The following is a 13762-nucleotide window of genomic DNA, read 5'->3' as shown; positions in this document are numbered from 1 at the left end:
CGCGATAGATCTGTTACTATGCGGATTTCCCTCACAATGCGTTTCTTCGACGCATGATTTCCCACGCTCTTTACTCTCTATTGAGTGGACGGACGTAAAAGTGTTGCGCATCTGGCAACAACATCAGGTTCGGCAATCTTCATGCGTGGCGTCGTCTGTCGTGAAGTCAAAGAACTGATGAGTAATGAAGACGTGGAGCATCTGGTGCGACCAATAGTAAAGCAGTCTCCGTGCCAGCCTAAGGCGCTTGCTGCCGAGGAACGATTTTGGCAGGTGAAAGCGAGCGGGCGAGCGTTGGAGCTTGTGTCTTGGCAACCATGTGGCTGCAGTAGTCAGTTGTATCAAAATTCGTGAACTCTGCAGTCTCATGAGCAAACTATGCGGTGTTCCAGGATCAATTCAAGCTCGCCCCAGGAGAAGGAGTTGAAATCGTCCTCACCATTTAACACGGCTCGGCCACGCTGACACCAACGGGGTGCATTGTGTCTCAGGCATGATGGATGGTACAGTATGCTCGAAAGAGGCCGATGAAAGATGGGTAATGGAAAATTGAAGGGGGAAATTGGAGAAAACGTGCGTCGTTCAACACGTACACCATGACAACTGCGCCAAGAAAACCAAGGGCATGGTGATCGTTGGTAAGAAAAGGTTGCGATCAGTAACAAGGGGGGCAAAAGTCCAAAGCCAATGCAAGCAAAAAGAAACACGAGGGCGGTAAAGCGAAGGCGAGGCATTCCGCCGCTTTTGAGGATGGTGAATTCAGCCACTCGATGCTTGGGATTGCGGCGGTGCCATGGACGTGTTGTTGTCATGACGCCTGGGCTGTTCAGACGACCGGATATCGCAGGAAAGGGGCCATTGGCCGAGAGCCTCATGCGGTCGGGAAAGTCCGCCCCGGGCAGGCAGCGAACGTTTCCAACCATGCAAACGCCCCAAAAGTCTGACTCTTGGACGCGTTGCAGGTCTCCCTGATGGATGGATGGATGGATGGATGGATGGATGGATGGATGGATGGGGACACCGATCTGGACCCATCCATCCTTGTCCCAGACTCGACCTTTAGCTTCGTTTCCCTCGTCGACGATGGAACGATGGAAAAAGCTCCCGACGAGGGAGGGCCATGGGGCCCAAATGAGCGTGTGCGACAGGGCTGGATGCAGCAGCGAGCGAGCAACGGCGTCTTTGAACGGGCGTCGAGTGCTTCTGCTGGTTGTCGTGCTGCAACCAGGAGGAAACTGCTGACTCATCTTACTGCGGAGGCTGCTGTAGACGGTCCCGAAGTCGCGGGCGCCGTCGAGGTCATAAGCGGACTCGCGCCCTCTTGCTAGTACCCTGGCCCACCATCTCAAAGAAATCAGCTCTATTGATCCTGACGGCATGCGCGGCCGCCCATCCACCTCCCACATATTTCTCCACTCGACTCCTCTGAGGACCACTCCATTGGACTCGTTTACTTGGTTCCGGGCTCGCGGAGAGCTGATTCCGACGCCTCCGTCTTCTCCAGCCCTTCCACCTTGACAATGCCGACTCCTCCTAGTTTGCTCTCCTGTCACAACTGCCGCGCGCGCAAGGTGCGCTGCGATAAAGAGCGTCCCTGTGGGAACTGCCAGCGCTCCAAATCCGAATGTGTCTTTCCTCTGCAACGCGCTGCCCGCCGAAAGCAAGGCCGGCGGCACGAGGAACTCTTGCGCCGTTTGGATCACCTCGAGAGCCTGGTTGACGGTCTTGGGGGCGAAGTTGCCATTACCGCTCGTCAATCCACCAAGCAAGAGTCTGAAGATTCTGAAGAGGCCCATGATGAAGCATCCGAAGCGGCCACTGAAAAGGGGACCGAATGGATGACCGGAGTCGTCAAACCCTTGCTGCTAGCTCCCAGGGGTGAGCACCACGGACCACGCGAGGACGGCGCATATCCTGTAATGAAAGGCGATGGCGGCCGTTATCTGGGAGAGGACTTTTGGACGAGTTTGAGCGGTGAGGTAAGCTATATCCATGTTCATCGCCTCGTCGAGCCGAGTCATTTGCTCGTCTCGCCTACCGAACCGAGAATCCTGATGACCCTATAGGTGGAAGGCTTGAGGGAGCTGCTCAATGAGCCAACCTCGGACGATGAAGAAGACGCCTCGACGCACTTTAGCTCTCCCCCCATCGGCGGTGATCACTATGAAAGACGCCTAATGAACAATCTCTTCCTCTTCAGTGGTGACATGGAAACGACCGACCTCAGATGGCTTCATCCTCCGGGACCTCACATCGAGGCCTTGTCCAACATTTACTGGGACCGCGTCGACGTGATTTTCAAAGTTCTCCACCGTCCGACCATTAGTCCCATTCTCAAGTCTGCAGCTGCAGATTCTCTGGCGATTCCAAAGGGTGGAGGCGAAGAAGCGCTCATGTTTGCTGTTTACTTTGCTGCCGTCACCACTCTGTCTCCCACCGAGTGTTTGGAAATCTTAGGAAGGGACAAGCCTACCGTTGTTGGCCAGACAAGACATTGCTTAGAAATAGCACTGTCAAATGCCGATTTTCTGAATAGCACCGACATGCAAGTCCTCCAGGCGTTCGTACTCTACTTGGTAAGTAAAGGATGCCATGCAGTGCTGATATAGAGTGACTGGCCACTGACGAAAACAGGTCTGTCTGCGAAGCCACAACAAGACGCGTTCTGCATGGACATTAGTAGCACTAGCAGTGCGAATTGCGCAAGATCTCAATCTTCACCGCGACGGTGCTCTAACGGGCTTTTCCCCGTACGAGACTGAAATGCGGCGCCGGTTATGGTGGCAAATAGTCGTCTTGGACATTCGAGCCTGCGAGGACCGTGGTTCATTTCCTCTCATCTCCCTCGAGCTTTGCTCTACAAAGGTCCCTCTGAACATCAACGACGAGGACATTGAGCCAAACTCTCGTTTTACGCCTGCGGAGCGAGAGGGCTACACTGAAATGACCTTCTCAAAACTATGCCAGGAGGCCTCGGCCGTGGCGCCCAAGTTTTTCAGCCCCATTCCCGCAAATATCGACGACGAGCACAAGCGCGACCACTGGCAACATCAAATACAGGAAGAGGTGGAACGCTTCAGGGAAAAGATGGCAAAAATGTTCCTCGTGCACTGCAAGCCCGAGGTCCCGATTCAGTACGTTGTCATCAAAGTGGTGCAAATCATTTTGACGGAATTCTGGCTGCTCGTCCACTACCCCATTCAAACGCGCCGTTTCGCCTTCAAGTCCAAGGCCACCAAAAAAGAGGTTCTCGATGCAGCAGTGACTCACCTCGAGATAGATTACGAGGTGGTCATGCACCCGCTTTCGACGAAATTCAGCTGGTACTTTGACACGTACGTCGAGTGGCATCCTATCGCAGTCGCGCTCGCCGAACTTTGCGTCCAAACACGTGGACCTCACGTTGAAAGGGCCTGGAGGGTTGTCGACACAATTTACGAGCGGGCACGATCTCTGGTGACGGATGTCTCGCTTTGGAGACCGGTCAAAAAGCTCTATCAAAAGGCTCGACTTGCCCGCGAACTGGCTCTCAAAGAGGATGCCGAAAAGAACCAACAGCAGATAAAACAATCTCCATCTCAAAAGAGCATGTCATACAGCCCTCCAGCTCCATCATCGAAACCGCGCCCTTCCGTCACGTCCAACAGTCCGACGACATCGACAATGGCCCCGGTTCCCCCGCACCCACGCGACAACGTTCAGAGTTTTGTTCCCATGCAGCCCATGTCACAAGCTCCGACCAGCAACGGCTTCACACCCGACTCGTACTTCTCCTCCGTCTCCACGCCTGCATCCGTCAACTCAATTCCGCCTCAACTGCAGCGGCAGCCATCTCTTTCATCCCGCCAACAAGCTCAAGCTCAGCAAGTCGCGTCAGCGCAAAATCAACACCGAAATAGCCTCGATCTCATGGCCTCACAGGCCACGAACAGCCTCTCTGGCATGAATATTGACGGCTACGTCGACCCTGTGAACTGGGACGACTGGGATACATTTGTGCAGAGCACCTGGATTGCGGATCCGAGCCACCAAACACATGCGCGGCAAACCGATGCGGCCACGGCCGATTGGCTTATGTCGATGGCCATGGACACCTCTGGAACGGGGCCTGCGGGATCTGCGGGGCCAATCCCGCAAGGAGGACGTCCACCACCAGGTTTTGGTGGTACGTAGGCGCAGACTCTACCCTCGCGACTTGTCCACATAAATCGACGGTACAGTAACAATCTGACTATTCTCTTCGTGCCTGCCGGAGGCTATCTTTCCACTACATCTTCTCGTCCTCTTTTATTCCAGTCTGATCGTTCACGGACGCCCGAGTTCTGTTTGCATCACGACTGTACGGATGATACGCTTTATCTAGATGGAGATGGGGCGGGGGCGTCGCTTTGATCACCGTGGACGACACCACTTGATATGTATTATATGTGCAATCCCACCTCTGTCTCTACGTGGTTTCTTTTCTCTTTCTCCAATCTTTCACCATAAAAGCACACCAGACAAATTTGGCTTTGATGTTTTTCGGCTCGTCTTTCTTTCCGCCGGTTTAATGTAGCGCGGTTTGTAATGCTTTCAATTTTCACGGCATCACAGCGGCAGAAGGACAGAGTGAACGGATGAACTGTTGGTTGGCAATAAAACGCAGCGACATGATGACCGTTTTGCGTTTTGCATTTCCTCAGAATACCACTCTCCTCCCTCGACATTGCATTTCCAATACTTCGCAAACCACGCGCACCAAGACACCGAAGCCCACCGCGTCCAATCTACTTCTCCACCACACATCCAAACCCTAACAACAAAGCAACAACCACTTAGCAACACCGCTCGCCCTCGCCCTCCACAGTCTCTATCTCCGCCCCCCTCGCCATCCGCGCTCTCCCACGCCCTCCGCGCCCACGCACTTACCTACAGTTTACCTTGTCAAACCACACAACCGCGAGCAACCGCAGCTTAGCAATCCAATCCAATCCAACCCAACCCATCCGCATTCCGCCCGCTCGCGCGCTCCCCATGCCCTACATACCAGGATATCCCTACTCCCGCTCCTCTCCTCCCCCGCCGTAACGTGTCGCGCCAACCTACCGGGTTCGTTACGCTGTATTACCGTTAGCGCGGTATATTATGACACAGCCAGCGTGCGCTTGACGCCGAACGGTTGCTACCAGCACGGTAGGTGCACGCACGCTCGCTCGTCCATGCCATGAGAAGCGCGACCTACCCTAAGTCCGCCCACGTCCGTCCGTCTGTCAATAATCCATCGGCGCAGGGTCAGAACCGGACCGAACCCTAGGTTGGTTCGACGTACAGTACATGCATACAGACTTGTACCTAGACAGCGAATGGATCGACCGATGAAACAAGCGTAGGTAGCCAAACCCTAAACACCCAACCAACCAACCAACATGTGGACGGAGGTGCGGAACACGCGGGGACGAGCGGGGTGGGCGGGTGCGCTAGTGCGTTGGGCCGAGACTGACAGCTCTGTCTTGGTGAAGTTGATGAGGGAGGGAGGGAGGGAGGGTGAGAGAGGGTAGGGGGAGGACTTCGCGTCTGTTTGTCTGTCTGCTACTCATGCTTTTCCCTGCACTGTTGAGCAGCGGTCAGACGAAACATAGCGCGCGGAGGGCGTTGCGAGACCGACCAGATCGAGACCGACGCCGATACCGACGCCAACACCGACACGACCGACGCCGACGCCGACGCCGACACCGAAGTCAGTGAAGAAGCATGAGTGTTTTGGCGGTCTGGAGACAACTCAGGCATGAGTAGGAGAGAGAGAGTGTGTGTGTGAGTGATGACGTCTTGATTTATTTGGGCTGTCGTTGCGTCTGCTTGGCTACGTATGCTAGCTAGAGCGTCATCTTGCTTTGCGCCTTGGTCTGGCGGTGGCTGGCTGGTGTTGGCGGCTCCTTGACTGACAAGCTTGGGTTTACGAAGTCTTTTGTTGTCTGCCTGGACTGCTTGGGTAGATATGTACGTGTGCTTTTGCGTGTTTGCTTGCGTGCGTATACGCTAGGGGCTATGCTAGTAAGCGGTCGTTTTTTCTTTTCTCGATCATGGCAAGGTTTGGGGAGTTGCTCATCAGTGCCTTTGTATTTCCCTTTGAGGACGAGGAAGGACGCCACGAAGATGAACCGCTTTCGCTTTTCTACCTGGCTATCCGCTTGCTGATATGCATACTGTGGAGACAGAAGGGGATTGGGTTGCGAGATCCGGGAAAGCTGAGGTAAGTAAGGTAAGGTAAGGAGGAGAGTTTTTTGAATGGCCTATTTTCCATTCTGATGTCCTTCGTGTCTGTTCAATCTACGCTGCAAGTGATTGGACTCGCTAGCTTGTGCCAAATACCTGGCGGAAGCCATGTTGAACGGCTCGGATTGACTTCAAGAGAAGTAATCTGTTGACCGCACTACTGCTCTACATGAACACTTCAACTCTCTATTTTCCTGCCTTTACTCATCACTTCCTACCTTCCTCCACTCCTTCGTTCGATGCCGAACACAGAGCGAGCTCGCTCATTTGCATCCCGGCTGGCCTTCGTTCCTGACTTTCAGCTTCAACTGTGCGCTCATCTATGAACGACGACAGACGAGCAAACTTGAACGCAAAGAAAGAAAACATCGGAAATACAAAAAGCACCTTCCAGTCCCACTCCTTGTCCCAATCCCATATCCAATCCACCGCAAAGCAACAGCGCCGTGATCCGGATCAAAGAAGAAGCGCGGAAAAGGGGAAACGACATGTCGTCGCTGGTCTTGGTCTGTTACAGATAGATCTCCACTTTCCCGCCATCAGTCACAAGAAAGAAAAACGGGATACCGAAGTCAAATGACCATGACGAGAGCAAAGGAGGCATTTTCCGATGGAAGAACGCGGGAATAGGGAGAAAGAAGGAAGGACAAGAAATAAGAAGAGGTGGTACGAAGAGAGCAAAATTTACGGCAAGGCGATGATGGATGGATATTGACGAGACGCCAAGTCTTTCCGTTACAACAGCAGCAGCAGCAGAGACTTTCCCCTTCGCCTTGCCCTTCCCTCGGTAATTTGAAAATCGCCCTTCCCGCTGTCCCTCTGCCTCGCCGCTGTTGATGTATTGACCGACGAACCCACCCACAGCGAGCGAGCGCTGCTAGGCGGTCGAGTTGGTTGTTCAAGTTTCTCCCACCTCGTCTCGCCCGGCTTGCTCAGTGTCAGACGCACGCTGCTTTACTGATTGATAGTGATGGCTATGGAAGTTGTAGCTAGCTGGGAGTCACCACTTACGTTACGTTCACTGCCTGCTTACTCTAGTCACAGCACATCGCACCACGAGTGCCTCGGACAGTCCTGTCTACCTCTCCTTCTCTACTGCTACTACGAAACAGACTGGCCACACGTCGGTTCAGACAACGACATACGACGCCCGACAACGACGGGCAGAGCAGAGCAGAGCAGACGTGGGAGACGGGCTCGGCATCACCTCCTACCAACCCAAGCAACCATTCATCCATCGCTCATCCACTGCGCGAGAGATGAGTCGCAAAGAAAAGCGATATAAAACCAGTCCAACCCAACCACTCCAGATCCCAACTACCTTTACTGATTTCCGATTACTCTATCATCGCACAAGATACCGCAAAAAGGACGTCAATCGCTGCTCGCCAACGCCTTCAAACACACGACGACAGACATGTCCAGCAGCATCGCAGACGACGAGGTGAGGTGAGGTGAGGTAAGAGGGCCGGCAGAGCGTAGCGCGCAGGAGGTAAATACCAGTGAGCAGATTGACGCCTTGATCACCATTTCCGGTGACAGACAGATTGACTGATTGACTGACCGACCGACCGATCAACGATGCAAAGGTTGGTTCGGGAGTCTGTCGTTACAATCAGTCCGTGGGCCAAGGTTTGCGCTCTTGAGGGCAGAGCAGACGAGGGGATCGTGAAAATTGCGGAATCCGTGGCAGCAGCAGGTTAGGTCGAGTTTGGTCGATGTTGATGTGCTGGGTTTGAGTACATTAGGAGATGATCAAGACCCATCAGGGTGAGAGCAAACTGCAGTCAAAGCAAGTCCAATGAGCAGCATGTACCACAAAGCGCATCTCACACAACACGAGTATCTGCACCGCCATCCAGGCAGCAGTGGCTTCGATGATTGTCTTTGGAGGACAAGAGGTGTGAAGTAAAAGAGTTAACTCCCAAATGCCAAACAATCTTAAGAGCAAGTGTAAAATTGGGGGGAGGGGGCCACATATTTTCCTCTGTGCAAAAATGTAATAAAAAACATGAGGAGGGACACGAGGGAAGAGACGTGCTAGTCTTTCCACTCCCACACCTGCGACAGAAACAGCTCCATGTTGACCTTTTTGGTCTTCATCTCGACCATCCACGGGTGCTCCATCATTCGCCACGGCGTGGCACGCTTGGTTGCGTCCTTTTCCAGACTGACAAGAGGGTTAGCAAGCGACTCGTGCGGTTGAAGATCCAGCCAAAAACTCACCAGCACTCAATAAAGTACTTGAACTTCTCCCCCCAGAAAATGTTGTTTTTGGGCTCGTCCTTGAGCTTTGGAATGGGCTGCATGACAATGTACGTCAGCAGGTCAATCAGGCCATGCTGCGGCTTGATTGCGCCGCCGCCCTCGCCCCCATCCTCTGCATCCGCCGGGAACGGGAAGCGGGCCTGCGCCACTTCCAGCAACGTCACACCCAGCGACCACACGTCTGATGTGATGGTGTAGCTCATGCCCTGAATACGCTCGGGGGCCATGTAGTACGAGGTGCCAATGAAGGTTTCGGCCATGCCCTTTGTTCCAAATTCGCCGCTGACGCCAAAGTCGCACAGCTTGACAATGCCTTCCCATGCGTTGAGACGAGAGCCTCTGCCACTTTGGCGAGAGCCGTCGGGGTTGCTGGGAGCGCGGGACAGGAGAATATTGCTGGGCTTGATGTCGCGGTGAATGATGCGCTGGCTGTGGAGGTACGTCAGACCCTCGAGCACGCCCCGCGCGACGACGCCGAGAACCTTTTCGCCGATGCGTCCCCCGCGGCCCAGCACTTCGCGGTAGACGCTGTCGAGCGAACCACCTTCGCAGAATTCCATGGCAATGTTGATGACGGATGTGTTTGAAGGCGGCTGAAAAGCGCCATAGTAGCGGCAGATTGAAGGGTGTTGTAGAGAGGCATTAAAAGAAAGCTCGCGGACGATTTGCCGTTTTATCGAAGGATCTGGGTTTGACGTGATGATCTGGGATCGTCAGAAAAGCTTTCCAACGAAATGGCGTGGGCCATACTTTGAGTGCGAATACTGTCCTCCCACCTTTGAGCTTGCACCTAGTCACCGCACCACCGGCACCCTCTCCCAAAGATCCCAACTCTTCAATCAATTCTTCTTTGCTTGCCGCCCGCCATCCCGCATCGTCCAAATCTCCCGGTTCAAGCTGCCCACCTTTCTCAAACTTGAGCTTTTCCAAGTCGACGACAAGCTCCGACATGCCGCTGGGCGTGCGTTGCATCTCGGTCGACGAGTTGGAGTTGGGATTTGGGGAATTCGAGGAGAGGGCGGAAAGCGGATCGTGAGAGTTGGTGACTAATTGTAATGGCGGACGTCCTGGAGTGAAGCCCGTCTCTCCGCTGTTGCTTCGACTGCGATCAGAGCCGCTGCTCGCGGCAGAAAAACCACCTCCAACGTCGAGTTTCAGGCCACCGACCCCTCGTCGGGGAGCATTCTCTTGTGGCGTTGCTTGGCTACCGCTAGGGGTAGCCAGGCGGAGCATCGGCGTGGGAGTAGGGCGGGCGTGAAGCGGTTGCTGCTGAGGCTGGAGTGATGGCATGGCGGGTACTTCGGCGGCGGTAGCACCATTGACTACTGGTCTGGCATTTGGCGATGGAGGAATAGACAGGCCCAGGCGAGGAGCGCGCGGCGACGAGTGGCTTCGTGCGCCTGGAATCGGTGGGCGGAGGAGCGGAGCAGGTGTTGACATGTCGGAATGTGGTTGCGAGGGTCCTGGCGGGGTGGAAGGACGCGGGCCGGTCGAGGCTTGAGTGGGATTGGCTGCACCGTCACCTGGCGCCTGCATGTAGGACGTCGTCGTCGATGGGACGGTGGAGCGAAAAAGATGTCGAGGGGCCGGAGGAGTGTTAGAGCAGTATGAGAGGGTTTGTCGAGGAAGAAAGGGTGGTAGGCCGGCGAAAGCCAAGTCACACGGTCAGGAAGCTGATATGGCGGAGCTGCACGCAGCCGCGATGGTCGCTGCAGCTGCAAAAGCGCAACACGGCAGGGTTCAATCTTCTGCAAGTGGGTATTGAGGATCCAAGGTGCCGCTTGGCTGCAGGAAGCCTGATTTGATCGGGTGGTTGTAGCGGAGAGGCGCTGTGGTACGTGTCGAGACGCGCGTGGAGAGGTGGTAAAGAGGGGTATCCGCAGAGCAAGCAGACTCGACGAAGAGCGAGCGAGAGGATGTCGAGAAGAACGAAGAGGGCGTCGGCGTGCCCGAAGTAGGAGGGGAGACTGGTGGAGCTTTGCGGGTTGTCGAGGCCGTCTGTGCGTGGGTTCAGGTGGAGACGACGAGTAGTTGCCGGCTGGCGGTTGACAAAAGACGGCTGAAGAGCGTTCGAGAGAAGGCGAGCGAGTGTGGGAGGCAAATGAAGAATGACAAAGATGCAGGCAGGGAGGCACACAAGCAAGCAAGCAAGCGAGCAAGCAAGCAAGCAGACAACGGGTGTGGGGTGAGATGGGGTAAAAGAGGTGGGCTGGAGGTCGGAGGCGGAAGAAGAGGGGAGTGGTGGTGGTGGTGGTGGTGGTGGTGGTGGTGGTGGAGGAGGTGATGGAGGTGGTGGTGCAGAGCAGCGTAGTGCTTGACCTTCTTCCTTGGCTGCCGTCTGGCGCGTGCTCTGGCTAGGCCGGGCGGATCTCGTGCGTGCAGCGCAGCCCTACGGCGATTTTGGGACAAAGACAGGACAGGCCAAGTCAGGGCAAAGCAGGGCCAAAAAAAAAAAAAAAAAAAAAAAGGGACAGAAGGGACAGAAGGGACAGAAGGGACGGCTGTAGCCGCAGTCTCAAAAGCTGTTTGCGAGGGAGGGAGCGGCTGATGACCCCGTTGGGCTTCAATCGCATGGCTGGCTGGCTGGCCTTGAAGCATGTGGGGAATGCAAAAACTCAGCCCACTCGACTCACTTGATACAAGAAACCAACTGTGTGTCGTTCTCACACGTGTCCTGCCATTCCATTCCTACGTACCTACCATCCCTCCCTGGTGACGCCATGTACCTGTACCTGTACCTGTACCTGTCGACTACTTCCCCGTACAGTGCTGTGCCTCTGTGGCAAACGTGCGATGTCGACATGCATCATTATGTCTGAGGTCCTGGGCGCTTCGCTTTTTGTTTCCTGCATCCGCTCGCCGGTGTGATTCAATGCTGCATGCCGGACACGGGGGCCTTGTGACAGACGCCATCCGCCAGCTTGATGCGAAGCAGATGCGCAATGAGATGATGGGTGGTCTTGGTCCCCCAACATATGAACGTTCGAACCTGCTCGCCCGCTTCCCCGGCGCATGGACGGTGCCTTACCTTGCCTTCCCTTAATAAGCCGCTGTCGGACAAATGAACCGCCGACCAGATTTTCAGACGCCCGCCAGCAAGACAAGACAGACAGACGACTTCATGTCCAATCGCAAAATGCCTTCGTCTCGTGATTCGGCCTTGGACTCCGAGTCCTCTCGTCTTGACCTGCAGCACAATGGTGTCCGCAAGAGGAGAAAGCTGTCGCCTCCCGTAGACTCTGATTCCGACCAAGAAACCCAGCCCAAACCCGCTCCTGTCTCATCAACTTCAACTCTTTCGCGTGTCAAGGCAAAAGGGACTGCACCGCAACAAGATCTACCAGATTCCATTCGTCAGTCCCAAAATCACAAGGAAAATCTCTCCTTTGCTTCTTTAAATGTTTCACCATGGCTCGTCGCCTCTCTCTCCGCCATGGCCATCAAAAAGCCCACGGGCATTCAAAAGGGCTGCATCCCAGAAATTCTCAAAGGAAGAGATTGCATCGGCGGCAGTCGGACAGGTTCCGGTAAGACTGTGGCATTCGCTGTGCCAATTTTGCAAAAATGGAGTCAAGATCCGGTGGGCGTCTTTGCCGTCGTTTTGACGCCAACGCGGTATGTTTGTTGACTCGCATCTCGCCCATCACTTGCTGACCACCCAACAGAGAACTTGCCCTCCAAATCTATGAACAGTTCAATGCAATCGGAGGGCCGCAATCCCTCAAGACTATCTTGGTGACCGGAGGGGCAGACATGCGTGCCCAAGCAACAGCATTGGCATCACGTCCGCATGTAGTCATTGCGACCCCCGGCCGTCTCGCCGACCACATCAACCAATCCGGCGAAGACACAATCGGCGGTCTTCGCCGTGTGCGCTTCATCGTCCTTGACGAAGCTGACCGCTTGCTCTCCGCCGGCCGTGGCAGCATGCTCCCCGACGTCGAAACCTGCCTCTCCGTCCTCCCGCCCTCGGCTCAACGCCAAACCTGCCTCTTCACCGCCACAGTCACGCCCGAAGTCCGCGCACTCCAGGAAATGCCGCGCGCTCCGAGCAAACCGCCCGTCTTTGTCTGCGAAGTCGACACCGAAGACCTCGCCGTACCGACGACGCTGGCGCAAAAGTACCTCTCGCTGCCCGTGACACAAAAAGAAACCTACCTGCACACGCTCCTCCTCACCCCCGCCAACGCCGACAAGAGCGTCATCATCTTCGTCAACCGCACCTCGACGGCGCAATTCCTCGAGCACATGCTGCGCCTCCTGGACCACCGCGTCGCCAGCTTACACTCGGGCCTGCCTCAGTCGCAGCGCATCTCCAACCTCGCCCGCTTCCGCGCCAGGGCCGCGCGCATCCTCGTCGCCACAGACGTCGCCGCTCGCGGTCTCGATATCCCCTCGGTCGAGATGGTCGTCAATTACGACGTCCCGCGCGACCCGGATGACTACATCCATCGCGTCGGTCGTACGGCTCGTGCGGGCCGCTCGGGCGAGAGCGTCACGCTCGTCGGGCAGCGCGACCCGGAGCTCATCCTGGCCATTGAGCAGCGCGTCGGCTTGAAGATGGTCGGGTACGAGGAGGAGGGCGTCAATCTTGAGACGCGCATGATTCGCGACAGCTTGAAGGTTGTCAGTGAGAAGAAGAGGGAGGCCATGCTGGAGATTGACGAGGGGAGGGATGTCAGGGGGAAGAGGAAGAGGGGGATGGCGAAGAAGGCGAAATAAAGAGGTTCTCTGCTGTATGCTGAGCTTTGGAGAGAGTGCGAGTTTGGAACCAAAGAAAGGAAAGGGTTGCACGACATGCGGATTAATGAATCACTGCATACCAAAGAGTCTGTCTACCTACGAGCCCCATCTCTTTTGCAAAGAGGCTCGAGAATCGATCGCATCACGATACGTAGGAAGAGCAAGGACATGCTCAAAATGCCGCACAGGCAACCAAACGAAGCCTCAAACAGTCCTCCTCGACTGTGACGCCTGTCTTCCTATCTCCACAACCCCCCAATTTTTGACGCAAATCACCCCCTCTCTATCAACATCCCGTCTCAACTCAACTCTGCTAGAAACAAAATCACCACCACAGCATGCACGCAAACACGCGTCAAACGCACCAAGTATGTCCGCCAAAACTTTTCGAATTCAGTTCAGGTACATCTGTACATCTATCTGGCTGTCCATCCATCCATCCATGCGTGCGACCCATTCCGTCCACTACAAACAGGGCATCAGGCAGACAGGTACACAC

At 55.2% G+C, this 13762-nt stretch overlaps 3 protein-coding genes across 3 annotated transcripts; 2 read left to right on the top strand and 1 right to left on the bottom strand.

Moving 5' to 3' along the window:
- Window positions 1–1520: 1520 nt before the first annotated feature.
- IWZ02DRAFT_378602 (fungal-specific transcription factor domain-containing protein) lies at window positions 1521–3540 on the top strand (the record flags this gene model as incomplete). The annotated part of the gene is made up of 3 exons (XM_066764997.1): window positions 1521–1994; window positions 2067–2576; window positions 2635–3540. Coding segments are annotated over 3 exons (1890 nt in total), but the record flags the coding sequence as incomplete, so codon positions are not given.
- Window positions 3541–8292: 4752 nt separating this feature from the next.
- Window positions 8293–9960, bottom strand: IWZ02DRAFT_490959 (MAP kinase; the record flags this gene model as incomplete). Its single annotated transcript, XM_066769706.1, has 3 exons — window positions 8293–8422; window positions 8479–9224; window positions 9271–9960. The coding sequence occupies 3 exons, from the start codon at window positions 9958–9960 to the stop codon at window positions 8293–8295; spliced, it is 1566 nt and encodes a 521-aa protein (XP_066622451.1).
- Window positions 9961–11519: 1559 nt separating this feature from the next.
- On the top strand, window positions 11520–13629 carry IWZ02DRAFT_420483 (ATP-dependent RNA helicase DBP8). Its single transcript, XM_066765832.1, has 2 exons — window positions 11520–12135; window positions 12186–13629. Exons 1-2 carry the CDS (start codon window positions 11582–11584, stop codon window positions 13240–13242), a joined length of 1611 nt encoding a protein of 536 aa, XP_066622450.1. The 5' UTR covers window positions 11520–11581; the 3' UTR covers window positions 13243–13629.
- Window positions 13630–13762: the final 133 nt, after the last annotated feature.

Source organism: Phyllosticta citriasiana (assembly GCF_038021145.1).
Source record: "Phyllosticta citriasiana strain CBS 120426 chromosome Unknown IWZ02scaffold_7, whole genome shotgun sequence".
NCBI classification, from domain to species: Eukaryota; Fungi; Ascomycota; class Dothideomycetes; order Botryosphaeriales; family Phyllostictaceae; genus Phyllosticta; species Phyllosticta citriasiana.
The sequence above is the reverse complement of the archived record's forward strand: the minus strand, read 5'-3'. Positions and strand labels throughout refer to the sequence as shown.